Below are 24,736 nucleotides of genomic sequence, written 5' to 3' on the forward strand. Positions count from 1 at the left end.
CCATCAACACCATTGTTTACAGATGTTCAAGCTCGGCCTGTTTTTCCATGTAGTCCTGTTTCTCGAACTGTGACTGTACAGTATGTGCTCTCTTTCATCCTCTGACATGGGAGCTGGCCCGGAGCTCATCTGCCTGGCTGTGTCTTTCCTGGCCTGTGGATCTGGTTGACAGTTGCCTTTTGTATATCTGGTTCTTTCTGTATGTCTGCTTCTGTCTCCTTGAACCCCAGTCAGCCTCAACAGATGGCCATTCTCACTGAGCCTGGTTCTGCTGGAGGTTTTTCCTGTTAAAAAGGAATTTTTCCTCTTCACTGTTGCTACAAGCATGCTTGGTGTGAGGGATTGCTTTCGAGTCAGTGAGTCAATAAAATTTCCTTAGATAGAAAGCTTTGAACCAATCTGACTATGACTATGATCCTGGTGAAGTGTCTCTGTAAAGTGCTTTCAGATGACATATGTTGTGAATTGGCGCCATATAAATAGACGGAATTGAATTGAAGGGCTGGAGTGAGAAAGTCTTACTCCTGTTAAGTGTAATATCACTAAAATTAAATGCCTCTGCATTTTAAAATTTGTGCTCTGTTGATCCGGGGTGATAACGAGGTTAAGGCAATTAATTGTGCAGCTCTAATATGTATAGATGATAAATGCATAAGCTTACCTGTCTGGAGCGTGCATTAACATCACCAAGTTTTAGCAGCTGCTCAGCTACCTCGAGATCATCGGGGCTCTCAGCAGCCGTCAGGGCAGCCAGCATCACTGGAGTATAGCCTGCCTTATTCACATTGTCTGTTTCACAAAGACCTAGAAGAATGCAAGAACAATTAGATTGAATTTAGCTTTCTTTGCAAGCGTGTCAGGTTCAACTTACCTGTGTCCAGCAAGAGCTTGACCACAGGAAAATTAGAATGCGACACACTGTAGTGCAGAGCCATATTCCCATTGCCGTCAGTCAAATTAACAACATATGGCAGGAGAGTGGGGGTGGTTAGTCCCACTTGTCTCAGGTATAATCTGACTGTATCTGCCTGGGAGTCTCTCTGACTGGAGACCCTGAACCACTCCTGATAGAGCACCACTAGCACTTGACGCTGTGGAGAGAAATAAAAATCTTTGGATTATGAAGAAAAAAGTAAATTTTTTTTAGATATGTTTTATAATTTGATTAAAAAAAGAGTAAAATCAATAGCAAACTCTGTAGGTAATCCCCTACCATTTCTTTATCTGGAGACGAAACTTCTTCCATGCGATCCTTTACATACATGCAAGCGTCAATGAATCCTTTGTTAACTTTTTCCCTACAAAAACACATGACACATTAAATAATAGCTTTAATCAGTAGGCACGTAAAACATCTGTTCTTTCCTGCTGTTTTCTAACCAGCCTGTTCCCCTAGTTTTCAGTGTAGAAATAGGATAACGCCAGTTTGCATTAATTGCTTAGTAATTCTAGTTGACCAATACTAAGCTGTTGGCTCATTATATAAAATCCAAACTAAATGCATTTAAAGTTTCAGATGCAGCATGAAAACATGGAAAAGGAAACTGGGTCTGAATAGTTTTAGAATATTCAATACTACATTATATTATACATTCAATATATAGTATATGAATAACTGTATTATTTATATCTGTAAATAAACTTGCGGGTGGAAATATTTAGTAAAACTTTGCTTGACAGGCAGAAGGATCCAGAGCTCTTGTCACAGTCTCACCTCTCAGCTTCTTCCTCCTGGAGAAGCTCGTGGCCACATTTTAAATCCAGCAGGCCACTCTCAACGTCTTTATCTACATCAGCTCCTCTTTCAGCAGCAGGAGCAGCAGCACCAGACTCTGCATCAGCCCCCTGGACTTCTCCTACTTCCTCAGACTCCTTGTCTGCATCCTTCTCCACCACAACTTCTGATTTTTCCTTCTCCTCCACCTCTACTTTTGACTTCTCCTCTGACTTCTCATCTCCACTGGAGTCCTCGCTTGATGTTGTCTCGTAGCTAGAAGAGAAAAATATAAATGTTTACCAACACGTTTGTTTTTAAAAAGATGAGTGATAATTAAAATATTATTTTAAAAAGAATAAAATATTTTACTGCATATGTAAATACCAGACATAATAGGTGTGGAAATAAGACTGATATTTAGGCAGCCACATCAGAGATAATTCAAAGTTACCTTCAGCCTAAATACTAATCAAGTATCCATCAACAGAAGCTTGTTTGCCTTTGTAGTCTGGACCTCAACATCGTACTGCACCCCCCAGTTTAATTAACTACATGCATAATTATCCATAGGAATGTTTGTGCACACTCATACGCAACCTAAGACAAAAACTACCTTGTTCCTTGAGGCAAGGCTCTACATTTAAAGCTTTGGTGGACGCCGGAGGAGTGTGTATGCCTGTGATCCCTAAGGTGAATCATGAAGGCACCACTGTAAGGCCAGTGATCAGATAAGTCTTACCATGAATACCATTGATTCATGATTATTTGAACATGCATGCACAGCAGTCGTTGGACCACAGCATTCCCCTGATTCCTGAAGAGCTCAAGACGGCAGAGATAGGGTAGATGATCTGAATAGATGGAATGCAGACAGCAGCCCACTTCCTGGTTTGGGGAGGAGTCTCAAGATTGTTTTGTTTGTTTGGCTAAATGCCAATGACACTGGCATGGAGGGAATTTAGTTTAATGTGAAGGAAGGGATGAAGGAAGGAAGGAAGGAAGGAAGGAAGGAAGGAAGGAAGGAAGGAAGGAAGGAAGGAAGGAAGGAAGGAAGGAAGGAAGGAAGGAAGGAAGGAAGGAAGGAAGGAAGGAAGGAAGGAAGGAAGGAAGGAAGGAAGGAAGGAAAGAAAGAAAGAAAGAAAGAAAGGAAGGAAGGAAGGAAGGAAGGAAGGAAGGAAGGAAGGAAGGAAGGAAGGAAGGAAGGAAGGAAGGAAGGAAGGAAGGAAGGAAGGAAGGAAGGAAGGAAGGAAGGAAGGAAGGAAGGACGTTTTTTACTTTTATTTTCACATGGTGCTGCATGGTGGTGCAGTTTCTAGTGCTCAGGGTCTTACTGCGTGGAATTTGCATGCATGAATGGGTTCTCTCCAGGTACTCCGGTTTCGTCCCACAGGCAAAAAAACATGACTGTTAGGTTAATTCGCTTCTTTAGGTGTGTTTGTGTGTCCATGGTTGTGCGTCTATGTGTTGCCCTGCAACAGCCTGGCGACCTGTCCCGGTTGTACCCGATCTTTCACCAATACACTGCCAGAGATAAGCAGGCCCCACCCCAAAACTGACGGGAAAAGAAAGAAAAGAGGAATACTTTAACATTTTAATTTTATGTCAGAGATTATATTTTTTCCCCAAATGTTTTTCATATTAAATTTTACAAAATGTATTATGTTCCAATGGTGTTTTCCAGATCACATTCACTTATGGGGTCAGATTGTAAGTATGTAAGTAAGTAAAACGAAAAACAAAAATTAATATGAAAACTACATTTCAAAACTTCAAAATAATAAACTATGAGAAGAGGGAACAATTAGAGTCAAAACAAATTATTTTTTTTATATTTTTCAAAGTTTCATATCTGAAACGTATTTCCCTGAAATTTCAATTAATAAAAGGTGTTTTTATTTTTTCAAACTTCCATTTACAAATAGTGTTCTTTGCTTTCTCAATTATTCGAACAAACTTCACTCCATACACCTGTTAAATGTTATTTACAGGTGCTGGTCATAAAATTAGAATATCATGAAAAAGTAGATTGATTTCAGTAATTCCATTTAAAAAGTGAAACTTGTATATTATATTCATACATTACATACAAACTAATATATTTCAGATGTTTATTTTGTTTAATTTTGATGATTACAAATGACAACAAATGAAAATCTCAAATTCATCATATCAGAAAATTAGAATATTACTGAAGACCAATAAAAACAAAGGATTTATAGAAATGTTGGCCAACTGAAAAGTATGAACATGAAAAGTATGAGCATGTACAGCACTCAGTATTTAGTTGGGCCTCCTTTGGCCTGTATTACTGCAGCAATGCGGCGTGGCATGGAGTCGATCAGTCTGTGGCACTGCTCAGGTGTTATGATAGCCCAGGTTGCTCTAATAGTGGCTTTTAGCTCTTCTGAATTGTTGGGTCTGGTGTATTGCATCTTCTTCTTCACAATACCCCATAGATTTTCTATGGGGTTAAGGTCAGGAGAGTTTGCTGGCCAATTAAGAACAGGGATACCATGGTCCTTCAACCAGGTACTGGTAGCTTTGGCACTGTGTGCAGGTGCCAAGTCCTGTTGGAAAATGAAATCTGCATCTCCAAAAAGTTGGTCAGCTGCAGGAAGCATGAAGTGCTCTAAAACTTCCTGGTATGTGGCTGCGTTGACCCTGGACCTCAGAAAACACAATGGACCAACACCAGCAGATGACATGGCACCCCAAACCATCACTGACTGTGGAAACTTTACACTGGACTTCAAGCAACGTGGATGAAGTGCCTCTCTTCTTTTCCTCCAGACTCTGGGACCTTGATTTCCAAAGGAAATGCAAAATTTACTTTCATCAGAGAACATGACTTTGGACCACTCACCAGCAGTCCAGTCCTGTTTCTCTTTAGCCCAGGCAAGACGCTTCTGACGCTGTCTGTGGTTCAAGAGTGGCTTGACACAAGGAATGCGACAGCAGAAACCCATGTCTTTCATACGTCTGTGTGTGGTGGTTCTTGAAGCACTCACTCCAGCTGCAGTCCACTCTTTGTGAATCTCCCCCACATTTTTGAATGGGTTTTGTTTCACAATCCTCTCCAGGGTGCGGTTATCTCTCTTGCTTGTACACTTTTTTCGACCACATCTTTTCCTTCCCTTCGCCTCTCTATTAATGTGCTTGGACACTGAGCTCTGTGAACAGCCAGCCTCTTTAGCGATGACCTTTTGTGTCTTGCCCTCCTTGTGCAAGGTGTCGATGGTCGTCTTTTGGACAACTGTCAAGTCAGCAGTCTTCCCCATGATTGTGTAGCCTATAGAACTAGACTGAAAGACCATTTAAAGGCTTTTGCAGGTGGTTTGAGTTAATTAGCTGATTAGAGTGTGGCACCAGGGGCCATCAATTTTGAACCTTTTCACAATATTCTAATTTTCTGATATGATGAATTTGAGATTTTCATTTGTTGTCATTTGTAATCATCAAAATTAAACAAAATAAACATCTGAAATATATGAGTTTGTATGTAATGTATGAATATAATATACAAGTTTCACTTTTTAAATGGAATTACTGAAATCAATCTACTTTTTCATGATATTCTAATTTTATGACCAGAACCTGTATATATTTCTAACCCTTTTATAGAATAGAATAGAAAATCCCTTTATTGTCCCACAATGGGCAAATTTACAGCAGCAGAAAGATTACTGAAAATGGTCACACAAATGAGGACCTTAGAAAAATGTATAAGAATAACATAATAGGGAAGAGTTAAAATATAAAAAATACAATTCTGTAAAGTGTTTTAACAATATAAAACTGGAGAATTAATAACCAATATGCAGCTATGGACATTTTTACAGTAATGGATATTTGAAAATAGCAGCAACATCAGAGATGTGCAGAATGACAGCAGCAGGTTATTTAACTGACTAAGGTTTCTATCATTACATTTGATTTGATTTGTTCCTGCTCCCGGTGGTTGGAACCTTTATTCCACTCTGGATTCTTGTGAGTGTAGTCTTTGTTCACTTTAACTTTTTTTAAAATAAATAAATAAACAAACAGTTTTGAAAACCTCGGTATTCATTCTTTTCCTGCTTTGTGTGTCAACTTTCACGGTTGCTAAGCAACAGAGCATACAGCGGTAAAACCCGCCGAAGGGTGGACCTGTTCGAATTTACAGCCAAAACTCTTCAGGTCTCCTTATTTTTAAGGACTTCGAAGGATCCAGTCTAGGTAGACCGCGTCCTTGGAGGATGCAGCCCAGGTTTTCGAACAGAGCCCCTGATTGAGAACAGGGCTGCCCGCACTGACGCGGCTCAGGGATTACGTCACACGGAGCGTCGTGCGCAGTGAAATCAGGACATTTCCTCACTTTCTAAAAAAAACCCGGGCACCCGGGACAGGACGTGAAATACGGATATGTCCCGGGAAATACGGACGTTTTGTCACCCTACACAAACCGCGCAGTACTGTTGCAAAAGTCAACAGTCAGCCAGGCAACCTCCCATGTCTTTTGATTGGGGGCCCCGCTAGGTGCATAGGTTCAGCTCAGAGGGCATGAAAAATGCTGCTGCTCTCTGGAGAGCACCTCCGGGACAGGCTACTGTGCCGTGCAGAGGACCAGCGGTGGAGCTCCAGTGAAGAGTCATTTGGTCAGACAGTGCGTTCTTCCAGGTCAAATGACCAGGCCAACAACGGTGCATCTTCTTCCAACTTACATAGACGTTTTTCTACTCACAAAGCACTTAATTATATACACCTACCTTATTGCTTTTTAATACAAATAACTCACCAGTTGTTAGAACTGATGAAAACTTCTTTCTAAAGTTCAAACAAACTTTTCTGTTGGTTTCAGAAAGAAATGGGTCAAAATTTTCAGAAAGTGATAATTTTCCTAATTTTTCCCACACAAATAGCTCAGAGGTTTGGAGAAAGTAGTCCGAAAGAAACCGAAAACATCCAGTGAGTAAGAATTGTCAGGCAGGTTCATGACCACACAAACTAAAAGTAGTTCAATGATAGTTCACATGTTACAACCAAACTAGGCCAACTACTCTCTCTGAATATGCAAGATGCTGATCCTTGAGGCAGTTAGTAAATCTGATCAAAATGGTTTGTTCAATACAACAGGTCCACTACATTTCCAGGGCCTCATTACACATTAGCAAGGTCAAAGAAGGACTCTTTTTGATATTGTGGAAAGCATGAATGCATTTTGCTTGATGCATAATGACAAAATATGGTAAATTAGAATTAAGGAGCGTTTCTGACACATTGTTGAATCTACACCGGAAATTATTAGTGTAGATATAAAGACGAATGGGAGTCCTGCAGACTATTGAAAAGATATACCTAATTCAGTGACTAATAAGTGTATATTCCAAGCAGATCCACACTTTTTACAAAAGACTTTACCAACAGACACAAATTCACCTGGTCTCATCAGGAAATATACCTGGAAAGCATACATCAAAAACGAGAGGGATCTAAAATGACTATAACACCCATTGGTGGCTGCTGTCCTTACACTATCCCGGAGGGGGAGCTCATCCACCATCCAGACGCTCATATTACCAATTTGTATGAGAAAGCCAATTCATTTATTCAGCACCCATAGCTCAGGACCATATCTGATGGTTGGAATGTAAAGCAGTCTTTTAACTCAACTTCATCTCCATTTAAACAGAGGAGAGAGCATATCCATCACTAATCTCCTTATCTGCCAACAAATCTCTTAAGTTCCGCTTTGCAGTCATCCATTGCAGGTAAAGGCTTACCAGGCCACAAGATAGTAGTCCACTTAAAAACAGATTGCTCTCAAGATGAAATCCTCTTTCTGGTCTTTCTGATTTAAAACTGTGAGCATATATTTAGTGAAAGCCAATCTTTCATTCATGCTGTCTCATCCTAAACTTAAAACTGTCCATGTAATGTCTGAGAGTGACATTTTTATGAAGCCAATAGAGGCACTTTAAAGCTGCCTAGAGTGAAAATCTCCTGACTATGCCTAAGTAGTATTTTGGATTCACACCCATTTGTACAATGTCCCACAGACCTACAAATTAAAATATACACCAGGCCTTACTGTAGCATGCAGAAACAAATGCATCAGAAGTTGGATGGTAATAAAGGGATTTTTACCCTCCATTCACCCCAACAAACTTCAGATTTTTCTTGGCTCCCTTGCTTCCCTGCTTGTCAGCAACACCTTCTTTCTTCATAATCGATTTGAGACCTGGTGAAGAGAAAAGAGGAAAGAAAAAACAAGAAGTGAGAAAAGTATGTTTCTTTAAATCTAACTCCTGTCTTCAAACACTGAACTGCAAATGATTTTTAAACTATTTCTTTCTTAAAATTCAGCTTGTTGTTTTATGGTAAATAGAAGCAACACAACGACTTTGCTAGTGTTTTTCTATGCAAAGTAAAATGCCTTTTTTATTTCCAGTGAGTTTCAAAATTATGTTGTTAATAAACCTCTAACCAATAGCGTTGATTTTACAGTATGTCTCACTACAACCACAAACTTCAACTTATTCTACTGGGATTTTAGAACCTAGACCAACATTAAGTAATGCCTTATTTTAATGTGTAATAAACAAAATGAGTAGTTCCTTTTTTGTTTGTTTGTAATTTTAACAACTGAACTTTAAAAAATGTGTATCTGTTTTAAGAACGCTTTTTATTACCTATAAATCCAGTACTACAGGTACCTTAAGAAGTTTCCTAATCATTAAACAGAGTCTATCAGGGTGTACAGAGTGTGATCTCAGTATCAGTGCAGCTATTGTGTTAAGGCCTCAAAAGATGTCTATAAAGCTTCCTAAAAACAAAGAAAGCATTATTTATAGAGGTAGCCGTGAGGCAGTGGTATCTCTAGAGGTCTTCACAGGTCAACAGCTTTGTCATGCACTCCACATATCTGGCCTTTACAGAAAAAGAAGCTTTGGTGAAATGAGAAGAGAGTCAACCCGTTGGAATTCATACAGAATACCATGGTACTTGGAAACAAATTTGAATACTCCACCATAAATACCTTTTTTTAAATTGCATTTAAATGACAGGTCCTGATCAGAAATAACAGCAAGATTTTTTCATCTATTATCTGAGGTCAGTTTAATCCTATCCAAATGAAGTGACGGACTAACCAGCCTTTTTTTCAAAGACTCTGGTCCAAAGACTATAACCTCTGTTTTGTCTGCATTCAGGAGAAGAGAGAGTCATCCAGGTTTTTATATCTTCAAGACATGCCTGTAATCTATGTAATGGGTTAGCTCCATCTGGATGTATAGACAGATACAGCTGAGTATTATCAGCATAAAAGTGGAAATTAATCCCATTCCGTCTAATAATTCTACCGATTGGGAGCATATACATATAGTAAAGAGAGTTGGTCCTAGCACTAATCCCTGTGGTACTCCACAGTTAACTCTTGAGCATGAGGAAGATTTGTCATTAACTTAAACAAACTAGAATTGGTCAGATAGATAAGATTTAAAACAGCCTCGTGCTTTTCTTTTAATTCCTACAAAATATTCAAGTCAAGAATATTATGATCAACTGTATCGAATGCAGCACTGGATCAAAGCAGTCTAAACCCGGTTCAGATTCTATGGCTACCTCAGATGCTGCCTCACCTAACAGAGACAAACCATGTGCGGAAAGAGTGCTAATGTGATCTTATTTTTAATAGGATCAATCGTATTTATAAAAAATCCCATAAAAACATTACTGCTAAGAGCAGGTGGAATGAACGGTTCAACTAAGCTATGGCTCTCGATGAATTTGTCAACTGTATTAAGATTATTCTTATTCTCTTCTATTAATAAGGAGAAATATGCTGCTCTTGCTTTATGAAGGGTCCTCTTATATAGCAGTAAACAATTTTCCAGACAAGGTAAGATTCCCATAGGCATGTGGAGCGGGATTTTCTCTCCAGTTTCCTAGCATTTTGCTTCAGAGTGTGAAGCTATGCATTAAACCAGGGAGCAAATTTTAATATTTTAGGTTTTTCTTTTTCAAAGGAGCTGCGTTGTCTAAGGCAGTATGCAGAGAATTAGCAACCCCATCAACAAAATCATCAACCTGGGAAGGGGAATAAACTTAACTTTTTCCCACTGCAGCACTGCTTATTGACACAGAGGAGAAAGTGAAACAGATCATTTAAAATTTATAACTGCGCTATCTGATAATGATCTGCTAAAGTGAAACCTTCTTTTGGGGGAGGAGAACTCTATTAAAATAATCCCGAAAGTTAGGTTTGACCTTCAGGTTAACCTGAAGGTCAAACCTAAAGGTTAAATTTTAATGGATTGTTCCTTGGCATCAGGTGCAACTCTGGTAAAATTTCAATAAAACCCATCCATAACCTTTAATGTTATCCTGTAGACAGAAAGACAAACACACAAACTCTCCTGAGGTAACTTAGGTATAGTTGAGGAGTTTCTTTTTCCGGGTGGATCATCAAAATTACTGGTCTTCCTAATTGTCAATGATTCTGGTGATATACACACACACATATACAGTGTATATATATATATATATATATATATATATATATATATATATATATATATCTATATATAATTAAAATTATCTCCATTTTAACGGCGATAATTTTTTTAACGTGAGATTAACGCTATGTGGTTTTATGGTACAATTTTCCAAGTACATCCCGCTGCAGCCTGCGGGAAGGCGGGGCTATTTTCCCCCAGTCTATGCATTTTCCATAGGCTTCGAGAGCGGAGCTCCTCAAGGGAAAAAGACGCTCATACACTGGGTATCGCTAGTGCCTTTTCTTTAAGCCCCACCACCAACAAACAAGTTGAGTGTCTGGTGCCTAGTAGCAACCTGAAATACGCTGAGAAAACAGATTACTGAGGTGAAATGGAATCTGCTATGGCACTCTTGCTGTCTGTGTACGCCACAGGTCGGTATCGTGTGTGTGTGTGTGTGTGTGTGTGGGTGGGTGTGTGTGTGTGTGTGGGTGGGTGTGTGTGTGTTCTCATTTTTGTTAAGAGGCTGAAAAGTAACTTTCTAGAGCATAGACTACCTCCATCTAGTGATGTCGGTCTATTGATTTTGATGTATTGATTGAAAATTGTTCATTATTATCTTGGTTAATTAACATCTAATGTTAACTGTACTACATTTTATAGCAGTAGGGTAAAATGCTTGTCTTTGTTCAAAAGACTGTATTGACTGTAAAGACTGTCTTCTACATCAGCCTGTTTTCAGGGCCTTTTTTTTTGCCTACATATTTGTTATTTTTTGCTACATGCCTCCCCATCTTCTTGCCATATGTTTCTATGGCATAAATCAGTGTCTGTGACCTGTTTTCATTTTAAAAAAAAGAACATTGGCACAAACCTAGCCTGTATGTATTTTTTGTATGTCATCGAGAGTATTTAAATGATTTTCAATCAGAAAAAAAATTTGCGAATAAAAATCGATTAATCGCGAGTTAACTCAGGCATTGATGCGATTAATCGCGATTAAAAAAATTCAATCGATTGACAGCACTAATATATATATATATATATATATATATAATATATATATATATATATATATATAATATACACTGTATATGTGTGTGTGTGGACGCACTGTATATACTTCAAACACCTTTTCCTCCTTTTGGGATTTTCTTTTTGACTATTGAGCCAATGTGACCAGTGAATTTCTCCACTGTGAGATCCATAAAATCAATTTTCACCTACCAGTGGTGAGTCTGACATAGTGAAAAAATTGTCAAATTCTTTTGGAAAGTAAGCTTATATGAGCGATGCAAACAACAACTGTTAAACAGAGCGTGCACGAGGAGAAATGGGCTTGTGTATGCTTTTGCACGCATCTAATAGCCGTTACCTCTCGGGAGCGGGTACAGGGTTATGCATGTGCTATTTTTTTATTGCAAAAATCCTCGACTATACCTTCAACTATTATGCGCTATTTTGTTAGTATATCATAAAATTCTATTAAAATGTTTTTTAAAAAGTTTGGATACTTTAGACATTGGAAACCATTTGTCAGCAGACCAGAGGAAAGCAAGAGGTCTGTTCATGTAGCCATTCAAACTAATGAAACCAGCACAGTGTGACATCGGAAATATCATTATACAGTGACTTAAGAGATTACTTGGTGATGACAGGTAGAAAGAAGTTATTTGGTTGAATTAAATTGAGTCACCTAATAAAATAACACAGCAACATGCTTTACAAGTATTTGCCAAGGCAATTTGCTCAACTCAGCATTATTCACATCACTGACAAGATACAAACTTGACATTGTCAGGCCTTCTTATGTATGTAGTAACTTTGAAATAATTGATTCTGAATTGACTTTTCTGCTGACTCCATTTGGCTCTGGGCCTAGTATGGCTGTCTTAGTTGTTTCTGACAGCTGTTATCGTGCCGTGGATCCATAATGTTTTGTCCAAGTACAAGGATGTGGCTATCAGCCAAAAACCACCAACTGAACAGATCCAAGAGGAATGGTGCTTTTAGATCAAGTGTCTCTCAGAGGAGAGAGCAGCACAGAGCGGAGAGCTGAGTGCATATTTGAAATTTGAATACATCCTCATAACATGAATAAATGTAAGCTTACTCTTCATAAACACCATCATTTTCATATCACCTGAATTTAGCTAAGATTATTTATGTAAATTTAATCAAACTTATTTGTGAACATTATAAAAACTTAATTTGAGAGTCAGACCTGAGGCTAAGCTTCTAGTATATCAGAGAGGTTCAAATTATGGACAAACACAAAGAGAAACAAATCCTGAAATACCACATATAAATCCAGGCGTATGTGCTTTGTTTGAACACATTGCTGTACACAGTCCTTCTAACAATGAACTGCGTGTTAACAGTTTTAAAAATTGGTTCTGTGCTCCAGCTTCATGCAGGATCCCCAACAGTTGAGACATAAAGGAAAAAAGAGAGGAACCATCTGTTCAATGAATGAGTGAGGGCCTCCGCTTAAGAGTCCACTTATCTGTTAAAAAGCATGGACTCACATTCTGCCATAAATGAGGATTTCTACAGTATATTCTCTCTGTAATCAAAACAAGTATATGATGTCTTATAGTAGTTTAATGAACCATGCTATACAAGCAGGGTTTAGTAAGTTGTTCTTTTCCTGTTCCTAGTAATGGTAACCCGTGGTTACTATAGTTAAGTATAACAGCACATACGAGACATGACACATGGAAATAAAAATGTGCTTGCACTACAGCTATTAATAAACACAGCACAGTACTGTGCTTATGATAAACAACTAGACCGTTTTTGCCAAGCATCAGTGACAAAAAATGCTTTGCAAAAATATGCTATTGCAAAATAATTCATACCCCATTGAAGGTTTTTAATTAACTACAGTAGGCCTACATTCCAACTACGAATGTTTGCATATTTTAACTGGATTTTACATGATAGAGCGACATAAAGTAGCATATAGCAATGAGGTTGGCTTTCTGGATTTTCATGGTGGTTATTAGTAACTTTGGCTGAATGGATAAACCACTAACCAACTAATGTTTTTTTTGCATAGAGACATAACAACATATGCAGGCTCTAGCCACTTTCTTTAATTTCCATTAATTAATTCCATAAAATTTTTTGTCATCGCATTGTTTTTTTTAAGTTGGTGAATGAAGTGAGTAATCAGAGAAGCTACCGGGGCTGCGACAACTTTAACATATTCCATAGGTGTCTGTCTTTTTCAGGTGATTTATTTGACAAAACAATATTGTTTTTCATATCATGAAGTAACAGGAGATAAAAATAGCAGCTAAAGAATGCAATCAAGTACGAGTAGCAATACTTTATAATAATATTACTTAATTAAAGTAATCAACAGGGTGTGTTAAATGTAACAATTTATTATCCATAGCTAGACTAACATCAATGCTTTTTTTTATTCTTCTGAGCTGTGGATTTATGCACCTTCTCCGGAATAATTGGTGTTGTGAATAATTCACAAAAAATTAAAAAATACCTACACCAAATAAAATATCATTTTCTTTTGTGGTTTTTCAGTATGGTTGATTAATTCATTGTCTGCTTACAAAATTCAGGAAACCGAAATTTAGGTTTCAGAAGAACCTTTATAATTCAAGCATCATTCCTAACTGCTACCCAAACTAAGCAATTACGACCTAATGAATATGATGCACCATTATCATTCTGTTAATAACTGATCAAGCCTTGATCTGACAGCCTCTCTCCTGAGTGGAGTGTTTCTAATTATGTGAACAGACCAGTGGGGTCTCCAGTTACTTGTGAAATGAACATGTCATAAAAACTCAGTCTTGTAGTCAGTTTGATTATTAGAATCTAATTTTAAATGACATATCTGGTTTTCATGCAAGGTGAGGACTTCTACGCTGGTACAACAGCAATCTAAAAAGCATTCTGACAATGTCCCGCTGCTCATTCAGCCTTTGATAGAATGAAATGAAACTCTGTGTACATATCAATATTAAGAATCCTGTTTCTGATATGAGATTATAAGCAATGTCTTGTAATTATGCAACAGAGCTAATGGAACTCCATGTGTTTGTGAATAGGCGATAGGTGATATGTGACAGGAACATTTTCAGCTTATTGCAAGATAGTTAAGCAGCTTTGTTCTTTTTGATGCACTGCATGCCTACCTTGCTCTTGCTGTTTGCTGGTTGCAGCTGTTTTCTGGCCTGGGGAGTAGAAGGCAGAGAGGACGCTGAGGGAGCTGACCAGCTGGCTCTGAATGGAACTCATTTTGGAAGCACCAGTCTTCCCTGTTGGTTTCCCAGTTGTTGCAGTGGGGGTCCCTTTGCCTGCAGCTTTGGCTGGGGCTCCCTTCCCTGCTTCTGCCTTTTTGGTTGCAGTCGGTGTCTGTGCGCTGGGGCTGTCCTGTTGGCTTGATGTCTGTTGCACTCCTGAGCTACTCCCCAGCTGTGCCCACTGCTCCCCAAGAAGACCTGTTATTCGGGTTACGACTTGTCCCAAAGCAGCAGGGGATGTTGGTGACTCACCAGAGCCTCTGCGAGCTGACTGAGACTCACCAGATTCCCGACGCAAGGCCTTTGCCTCACCTGAACTACGATGCTGAGCCGCTTCGCTTGATCCTCTTCGAAGTGATTGTGTCCCACTGGCATCTTTTTGAGATGATGGAGCCTCAGTGGAGCTTCTCCTCAAACTCTGGGCATGAGATTGGGCATCACCTGACCCTTGGCGTGTTTGCCGAGCCTTGGTTTCACCTGATACTCGACTTTGAGGGTGGGATACACTTGACCCTCTCTGTGGCGCTTGCTGCTCCTTTGAGTCCCGACGAGATGACACTTGAGACTTAGCGTGGGGTTGATTGGTCTTGGTCTTTATTTGGACTTTATTAGGACCTGAAGAGGAGCTTTGCGATTCCTCTTGAAGCTTTGTAATTAATTGCTTATCTATTAACTCATCAGGCAGCTTCTTTGCTTGACTATTGTCTTGCATTTGAGGCACAGGCGGTGTTTGATCATTTTCCTGTGGTTCAGAGGGCTTTGCTGAAATCTCAGCCTCTGGGCAGGGTACAGTCTGAACTTTTGTAGCATTTGTTTCAGCCTCAGTGGATCCCCTAATAGTGAGCATGGGTGCATGTTGAGGTTGAGTTGATGATGACTGGTTTTGCTCTACCGAGGACTTGCGGCCCCTCTGTGGTCTAACAGGTGCTACTGCCTTTGCAGCTGAATTTCCAGCTACTACCACATCACTATCTGAAACAACATTTTCTTTGCCTGATGCAAACAAAACTTCTCTGTCTTCATCTTCTTTTTTATCTGTTGTCTCCATCTCAGTCTTTTTTGGCTCTTTTATTTCTACCCTATTAGACACTTCAATGTCTTTGATTTTTGAGTCATCTTGTAAGAGACTCACCTCAGTATTGGTATTATCTTTTACAGAGACCTGACTGGGACACCCTTTATTCCTCTCCCCAGTCTCTGTAGTTAAAGTTGCTGCAGCAACACCCTCAATGTCTGAAACAGATTTTGTTGTATAAACTTCCACAGCAACATTTTTACTTTCTATTTGGACTCCATTCATTTGTTCACTTTCTGGAGTGCTCCTGATGAGTTGACTGATATCATCTCTGACACTGATTTTATGTTTAACCATATGACCCTCTGCTTCTGCACTTTGGGACAAAATTGTGTATTTCTGTCTTTCTATCTCTGTTTCAGTTTGTTGGTCGTTTCTCTGAGCTTTCTCCGTCTCTGTGACCCTGTCCATAGTGTCCACCCTTTCAGTTTCTGTTCCTTGATCTACGCTACTAGCCCTTGGTCTTTGCGGATAGTCTGTCACTGGTTCTTGTTCTGTCTCTGTAACTTGGTTTACCCTTTCAGCTGCAGGCGTCTCTGTCATTTGATCTTGAGTATTGATGCTCTCAGTTATTGTACCCCTCTCCATGCTGTTGGCTCTGGGTCGAAGTTGTATCTCCTCTGTTCCCTCTGCCTCCATTTCTGTTTGCTGATAACTTGGGTCAAGTCTGCTGGTCTTTGTTCCTCGATATATACTTCTAGCCCGTGGTTTTGGTACAGTTACTTCAACCAGAATTCTGTCCATATCTGTTCCCTGGTTTATCGTAACAGGAGGTTCTGTCGCTGTTTCTTGGTGGCTGAGATCAATTTTCTCCGTTGCTGTAGCTGCATCTATGCTTTCTCTTCTTGGTCGGGCAGATGCTTGTGTTGTACATATTTCCACTCTCATTCCTTCACTTAGCTGCAATATTCTCTCCTCTTTTGCTTTGTTTTCCTCCATTTGTTCCTTCAAAAGAGAATTAGTCCTCTCCAGCTCCTGGCTAGCCTGAGTAAGTTTTGCCTCTAGTATAATTAGCTTCTCCTCCAGCTTTAGCATTCCATTTTGGTCTTCTTTAGATACATTACTATCTCTGAAATTATCACCTTCTTTTGCAATAACCTTAGTGTCAAGTGACAGTCTTTCCACAGAATTATCAATTAAGCTCACCGGTATCTCCTTTTGCTTATCTACTTTCTCTGATGGTTGACTTTGTTTTTCACTTGTGGAAGGATCCGTCTGCTTGGGTAGCTCTTTCGTTCTTTTTGTCTCTCTGTGTCTCTCTTCCACATTAACTGGCACATGATCACAAGCTACACCTTCAGATATTTGAATTGCCAAAGATAAATTGAGACCTTCTGGAGGTCTTTGTTTTGGGGTTTGACTTTCTCCTACTTTGTCATGTGTTTGTGCCTTTGAAGAGGGATCCTGAACTTGGGACTGTGTCTGTATCTGAAGCAACAGCTGCTCCCGCTCTGCCCTTAGGGAACATATTTGAGCCTTTAGTTCTGGGATAGTTTTGACCTGTTCCTCCAACTCTCTGACTCTTTTTAGTGCCACTGTTATCTGCTGGTGAAGACCTGCCCGATCCTGTGGAAGGCATCGTCTTTCCAGTACATCTGGAGAGGCACGGAACATGTTCTCTGTTGATCCATTTTCTGGTGTTCCTGTCGTACAATCAGGGCTACTTGAATCTGAACCCTTTCTCTGCTGGAGAGTGACGGGCATTGATGAGGCTCTGAGGAGGTTTGGTCGACTTTGAATCACAGCTGTTTTATTTGCAGTACCTTCAAAGCCTGTGCTTGGTTCATCTCTGGATTTATTTGAAACATTTGCAGTTCCTTGGCCGGCTGTCCCTCTGCTGCTATGGCTGGATACTGCCCCTTCACTTTGCCTAAAGTCAAATATTTGTTGGACCTCTGCCACTCGTGATTTGGGTCTTGGCCCCAAGGTAGATGTTCCAGACCATGCCCCTTCCTTAGGTGGAGGCCTGACTCCATGTCCTGGGAGGCTAAAATTTCTGGGAAGAGTGCTGAATTTAGCTGGGCCTTTCACTCTCCTCTGGATGTGGACTCTTTTGATGGTGTTGCCTTTTTCAATATCGTCCACATACTTAAGGAAGTCCAGATCCAGATGGAAACCATAGGGAGTCTCCACTGAATAGGGTAGTTGCTTCCTCTGTACACCACCCTCGCTGGCCTTGGTCTGAATGCCATTGGCTGTTAAGATTTAACAAGGATATTAATTAATTTTGTTAAACAAAAACTAAAATGATAAATATTTCAAAGTAATGTGCAATTATTTAGCACATTGGACATAAATGAGATTATTATCAACATAACAATTCTTTATCATCATCTCGCAAAGACAAGCTGTGCTGTGTTACTTGCATGAAGTAATTGAGCCAAAACAAACAAGGCAGCATCTAAAATGCTGTTCCAATTTTATAATAAATTCATTTTCAAGGGGTGTGTTTTTCAGCTCAAGGAAATTACCCCTTAACAACCCCTTACATACAAAATATAATTTAGCAGATACTTTTAGCTTTCATTTCTTATAGTCTGTGCAATGAACAAAAATAGAGTCCTACAAGACAAAGTGGTGTTACAACTGGGGAATAGATCTGGGGTGTGAAGTGTAAGAAACAGGGACATTGTCTGTTTAATTACAGGCTTAGTTGCACTCACCACTTTTCTTGTCCATCATTAGAGGCAGAGTTCTCAGTCATGTACTTGTTTTTGGCTCGATTGGAGCTGGCAGCCTGCATAAGACAGAACAAATGTCATGTGAGAAATTTAGTGAATAGTCAGATTCATCCTAAAAAAACAAAAAAGAGAATTACATATTAATTGTAATAAAGTTACATCCATATTTGTACTTAGAAATGGAAAATTACAACTCTGCACAATTGAATGCTTAAAGTCAATATAAAAAAACAAGAATCGGTTTCAAACTAACGTACAGTAGGTCAAGTGGGGGGCAAACACAGACCTTAAGATAAGCCAACAAAATCAAATCGACAAGTTAACAGCTGTTTTGCACAGGCTTTGCACGAGTTATAAGTGTCATTAAATATATTCATCATTGTTTAAAAGTGAAGGTAACATTAAATATGGTACAATAAAACATTGCATTTATCTCCCAACCCCATAATCCTGATTTGCTTTATCTTTCTTATTTTATTTTTTTTTATTAATGGCATATTGGAGAAATTTAGCTCTGCATTTAACCCATCCCTTTGGGGAGCAGTGGGCTGCCATCGTTGGGAGCAATCTGGGGTTTAAGATCTTGCTCAGAGAACCAGAGTGGCATAGTCTGTGGGAGTGGGTTTCAAACTCACAACCTCAGGACCTCTTTTCCCTGTCCACTTGGCCACCACTTCCCCAGTACTGTTAAGTACTTTTAATACCAGTTGAAGTTTACACTGAGATATCGCAAATCCATTACCTTTTCTTTTAAGAATATACAGTGTTATCCATATATCATATTTACAGATTAATAGGCAGTTGGGTTTTCTGCTTTCTCAGCTTTCTACTCCAAACATAATTCAATTTTGAAATTATGAGTGAAAGAAGTTTATATGACCAGCATAACAACATCAAATACTGAGCCATTTCGTTTATTAGCCTAATTAAATCTAAAAAGACCATTTCTTGGCAGACTCACTCAAGGGACCATTTGGTGTCACTTTATACCATTTGCTTCAGATGGTAGAGCCAAGAAACCAAGCTCTAGATTAAAGAGAAGATGAGAAACAGAGAGAAAATCAGAAGGTGTACAAAAAAGAAAAAAGGAAGCCATACTTCCTTTCTTTTATTGAGCTAAATATTAATTAAATTTTTATATAAGGAAGGCCCTTTAATCAAGCATTGCCGAGAAATGAGGCACATTATATGTTTTTACAAAAATTGGCAGAAATATTAGGTGATTTACTGTATCTCCTGAAAATAGCCCTAGCTCTCGTCTTCAGGTTATCAGTTCTATGATCAGAATTGATTTATATATAAAACATGTTTTAGGACATGAAAAAGATTTCAATCTCATTTTGATTTCTACTGTTTATTTCTCTTTGTTTGTTGTTTTTTCTTCTGTTTTGTTTTCTACCTCCGGGTTTCTTAATGAAATCCTAGACCACCTATTTAAGATTATTATAATGATGTTTCTGTTCTTTATTACTGTCTTTTTTATGATGGCATTTTATAGATAGAGATATTTTACACTCAAAGGAATATTTCTTTACAAACAGGGGAACATTTATGATTTGATAAATGAGTGAAAACATTAACCTTTCCATTTAGTTCATAAGAACTGTATATTACACCAACTTGACTGACAAACACAAACAGTTTACCAGGTGGTTATCATTTTAAGTGGTTATCATTTTTATTTATGTTTTTAGTTTGATATATTTATAAATGCAAAATGTAATATTAAACACATATTAAATAAGCTGTAAGAAACCACAGTGTTTTGTGTTCACTTAAAGGGGCTGGCATACTTTAGGTTGGATATTTGACCTTTGTTCTTTTTAAAACTTATATAGCTAATTGATACAGGTTTGGGAACAATGACACAACTTTTAAGCATACATTGCAAAAAAAAGAAAAAAAGAAATAATAAACAAACTTGTTTTTTTGACATTATTTCTTATATTTTGTCTTTTAACCAAGGTTCGCAGATAAAATTTATCTCATTCTAGAAACATTATGGTTAACCTTTTCTTAAGATATTTCAGCTTATATTAAGCTTCATTTTGCAGTTACAAGGCATGACAATGGTTTGGTTGATGTTCGAGAATTGGAATAAGACAATTTCTCTTATTTGAAAAGTAAAAATATTTAAGCAACTTCAAAGAGCTATGAAGTTGATGGGAGTCAAGTAGAACCCCTCACTTTAGACTATCTTCAATGAAACAATAACCAGACAGGCCCAGGAAATCATTTCTGACCCCATTCATATTCTCTCTTCAGAGTATCAGTATCTTTCTTCAGGTCAACGTCTTGGAGTCCCTACCTGTGGACTGAACCGCTAAAGAACTAATTTGTTCCACTTTCTATTAAAGAAATAAAGTATCAAACAGTAAACATTGAAATAGGCAATGGTAATCAGAATCTTACACTAAACTGAAATGCTTCTTTTATGTATTCATTTATCTTATATTCTTTAAGACCGCTTTTATCCATTTTCTAATGTATTATTATTGCGAATGTAATGTAACATTCTTTTTCTATTTATTTATTTTTCTTAAAATTGATTTTCTATAGTAGTGTTTTTATGACACTTATTTTGGACTATGTAGCAGCACGAGATTATTTTTTGTTGTTGTTTTTGTTGTTTTTTTTCAGTGTAGTCTATAAATATTCAATGATGCTTGGTTAAGGGAAATTCTATGAGAATAAACAGGTCAGGATAGTTTTCAAGTTAAGGTATCCAACTGTGTTCAAGTTTATATTTGACTCGCTCACTCATTTTCATTGTTCTAATGGAAAGACAATTTGGTGGAACATTGAAGAAAAAAAAACAATAAATACTAAGTAGCTATTACTCTTCCTTGTTATAATATAGAAGATGGTTAGCCACCTCTTCAAAAATTATTATATTCAAGTTCTGAAAGTTTAAATGACCTACATACACCCTGAGCTTAAATGCTTAATGATCAGAATAAAGAAATGTTATGCTGTTATTACACAATGGCCAAAAGGGATGTTCTTAGGATTTAAGCAGAGAGTTAAAAAGAACAATGCTTTCTTTCAAGCATGGTAGTAAAAGCATCATAAAGCCTCTTTCCCACTGAAAATACAGAGTTAAAGCGTCTTTTTTCAAATATGGTATCTGCTATCAATCAGCATTTCCCATTGGTAAAAATAGCTTGGGCCTCATCTCCCGCTGGCAGGCTGCATGGCCTCTTTCCCCCTGCTGTTGCATGCCTAGTGACACTATCACGCTGAGTTAGCATTGATGATGTCACAGGTCCGACAGAAACCAGGAAAGTAAACAATGGAGAGCAACATGTTAGGAAGCCAGGGTGTATTATTTGTGCTGTATTATTTCACTCTGTTATCTTTTAAAACCAGTGCTGCGCAATGTTTATCGAATGTAAACAGAGTTGTTTCGGCTTGTTAGATAAGATGTGACTGGACCAGCGTGTTGACGAATTGCGCTCAATGCCATCATGTAAATTAGTGGGTGAACCCGTGTCTGGTGTTCCCACAGGATGCCGATGATAGCCGAGGAGATTTTAACATGGGTCACTTGCCAGGTGATTTGTCCCGGGTAGACATGTGTCAGTAAGCTGTTCCCACTGCCACTAAAAGCTGAATGTTCCTGGGTTTAAACAGGTTTTCAGTCAGTGGGGTAGGGGTATGAGACTCTGTCTTGCTGTCAGTAGTAATGGTACATTGTATAAATTTCACAGGACAATGAATGGTTGGCCTAGTGGTTAGGGCATATAGCTTGGTTCAAGCCCCACTCCGAGGGACTGCATCTCTGGCTCCCTAAGCAAGACCCTTACTGCCCACACTGCTCCCCAGGTGGCGCATAATGGCAGCCATGTGCTCCCTAAGGGGATGGGTTAAACGCAGAGAGTGGATTTTGTTCCTTTGTAATTGTGACAATGAAATGCCAATAAAGTTGAATTCTATAAGAAGCAGAAACTAAAGTATTTCAGCTTCAAATCAAATGCAGGCAAGTTGAGACCTGGACACATTTATTTGATACAAAGCATAAATAAAAATATATTTTTCAAAGCAAACTACAGTATTCTGCCTTTTCTCATTAGTACACAAATTTCCAATCATGCCAAATGCTTTTTGTATATTCGAAATAGCACTGGTGTCTTTCCAAGTTTTTATCTATACACTTTAGTGTGTATACATGTATGTTTGAACAGTACATCACAAAGATATCAACATCTGTTTGAAGGGAAGTGCACGGTCCGTGTCGCAGAGAAAGCTGTGCTATGCAATGCCAATAGGTAACATGCTGCAAGGCAAGCATTCTATGAGATGGGGATGTAATCAATCAAGATGACAACCAGCACGACTTGGGACCTTAACAGGAAATGTGACAAGCACTATTTGGTCCTGGGCCCATCTTTGTAGATTGAGCCTTATTAATAAAAAAATAAAAAATACTGGTAACCTAAGGCTGAACTGCTGTCTCTGTTATGGACCAACACATAAACACATAGACAAGGACAAACACACAGATCAAGGGACTGACAGGAGGAGATATCCTCTGATTGCTACCATGGCAACCATTTTATAATCCACTTCTCAGTTCTGATTTCAGGGGGAAAAGAGCAGGGGTTCCTGGTGATGTTTAATGGGACCATGGTCAAATTGCTGTCCTTTAGGCTTAATTAAAGAGCCAAAGAATGCTGTGGTAACTAATTCCTGAGTGCAGCAGTACAGGGTGAGGCTAGTGATAATTATACAAAGTAGGCAGGCAGCAAAACCTTCTTTAATTAGATCATTACTCTAAAAAGAAACTGAGTCTCAAGGATAGACATAATGAAACTTAAAGAGAGGTGAAAGCTAAACAGAGAGAGAGAGGAGGATCTAATTGAGAAAAAGGAACAATATCAAAGATGAGTATGACAACATGAGATGAACAAAAATAAAAATGACCCATCCCAATCAAACTTGCTTTCTTTGACTATTTATCTATTGCATTAAAACAATTCTTGGGGATTCCATTTATTTAAAGACTCAAAGTCATCAAAAACTTTTTTTTATGTATTTAAATCTTTTCTAAACATCCTAAAATTCTGAAATACTCAATTTTGAAATACTCACAAAAAGAAGCACATTTTAAAACATATGTAGGCCTCGGCAGAGTAAATTCAAAATGAAATTTACTTTGATTACATGGCACGAGCTGCTGAATGAGAATAGCGATGACCCAAAGGGTAGCCTGTTGGGAGCTGGAGAAGTACCACCTTCCTCCAGCAGAGTCCGCCGTGGATCCTCCTGAGCCGAGCCTCCTGCACAGCTGTGGCTCATTCCATCATCAGAGGATCCACAGTATTTAAGCTGTCTTCAGACCTTGCCTCAACGCCGCAGTGTTGATCCAGTTGGTTAGCACCTAAGCCTAGTATCTCTGAGAACCTTTGTTGACTCTTGAATCCAGACAGGATTCTAACCTTTGTCTCTGTTTTCCAGGAAACCTGTTTTTCTCCTGTGAAGCTCTGGAAGAGCTTAACCTGCCGAGCCTGCCCTCTGAGCCAAACCTGAAGTCCCTCTCTGGATTCCCATGCAGCTCTGGATTAAGAGCTGGAAACTCAAAAGCCAAGGTCAGCTCACTTTCAAGAAGTAAGACGCTGAAGCAGCTAACGGACTCTACTGAACAAACTATCTCCGGACCCAAAAGTTTCCCTCTCAAGGCTTTAACCAAGAACCCTCAAGGTACGAATCAGAAACAGTCTGAATCAAACTCCTTTGAGCAAACGCTAACTGAACTGTCTTCCACGCAGACTCCAGTGAACCAGTTCCCCAGGCCTGAACCAGAACCGATGATTAACTCTGTGCTTGTGACGATAAACTTTGTTAAACCTTTTACTTCAGTTTCCGTCTCCGTGGTGTTCTGCATTATTGGGTCTCACTAGTGAACCCATCATGACATAGCCTTTGCCAATTTTAACAAAAGTGTCAAGTTTGAAGCGATATCAGATAAAGTTCATGTTTATTGCTTGAGGTGTTTGCATTGATCTTGCCATCTAGAGGGTTAAAAAGCTTTCAAAATGGATGGTGTCAATGTTCCTTCTTAGCTACACGCTTGCACAACTACTCACTGCTCGCAGCTTCTCATGATACAAAAATATAAGCAGGGGTCATTCAGCTCATTCTCAGATATGGTGGCTGCAACCCTTAGATGTGAGGAGCTTAAGGAAATCTCACAGCTAGTGGCTGTTTCTGGTACATTTCATCCAGTGCTGATTGTGAAAGATTTAGTTTAACGAATAATATCAAAACAGCATCCAGAAAGCATATTAAAGTGGTACTGGAACAACCATTGAAGAAATGATAATGACAGACATGAAAAATAGATCACATTTAAGTCAGATTTGTCCATATTGTAGTGACATTAAACTATTTTAGTTCTTAAAATGAATCATTAAATACTTATTTTAATATACAATTTATGTCAGTGGAAATTGTAAATTGAAATATTTTACAGAGAGAGTTATAGGAATTTATACTGTATTGCAAGCTTCAACACA

At 38.7% G+C, this 24,736-nt stretch overlaps 1 protein-coding gene across 3 annotated transcripts in view; it reads right to left on the bottom strand.

Moving 5' to 3' along the window:
- Positions 1 to 24,736, bottom strand: part of kank4 (KN motif and ankyrin repeat domains 4) — a 108,924-nt gene that overhangs the window by 8,547 nt on the left and 75,641 nt on the right. For all 3 annotated transcript variants that reach the window (XM_038278335.1, XM_038278334.1, XM_038278336.1), the window contains exons 2-8: positions 18,204 to 18,277; positions 14,358 to 17,735; positions 7,841 to 7,934; positions 1,715 to 1,990; positions 1,214 to 1,298; positions 872 to 1,091; positions 662 to 804 (exon numbers count right to left, since the gene is read on the bottom strand). In XM_038278335.1, the coding sequence (XP_038134263.1) occupies positions 662 to 804; positions 872 to 1,091; positions 1,214 to 1,298; positions 1,715 to 1,990; positions 7,841 to 7,934; positions 14,358 to 17,735; positions 18,204 to 18,222 (4,215 nt within the window). In that variant the 5' untranslated portion in view covers positions 18,223 to 18,277. The remainder of the gene's footprint in view (positions 1 to 661; positions 805 to 871; positions 1,092 to 1,213; positions 1,299 to 1,714; positions 1,991 to 7,840; positions 7,935 to 14,357; positions 17,736 to 18,203; positions 18,278 to 24,736) is intronic.

Source organism: Cyprinodon tularosa, unplaced genomic scaffold (assembly GCF_016077235.1).
Source record: "Cyprinodon tularosa strain WSP-4 unplaced genomic scaffold, ASM1607723v1 ctg140, whole genome shotgun sequence".
Lineage (NCBI taxonomy): Eukaryota > Metazoa > Chordata > Actinopteri > Cyprinodontiformes > Cyprinodontidae > Cyprinodon > Cyprinodon tularosa.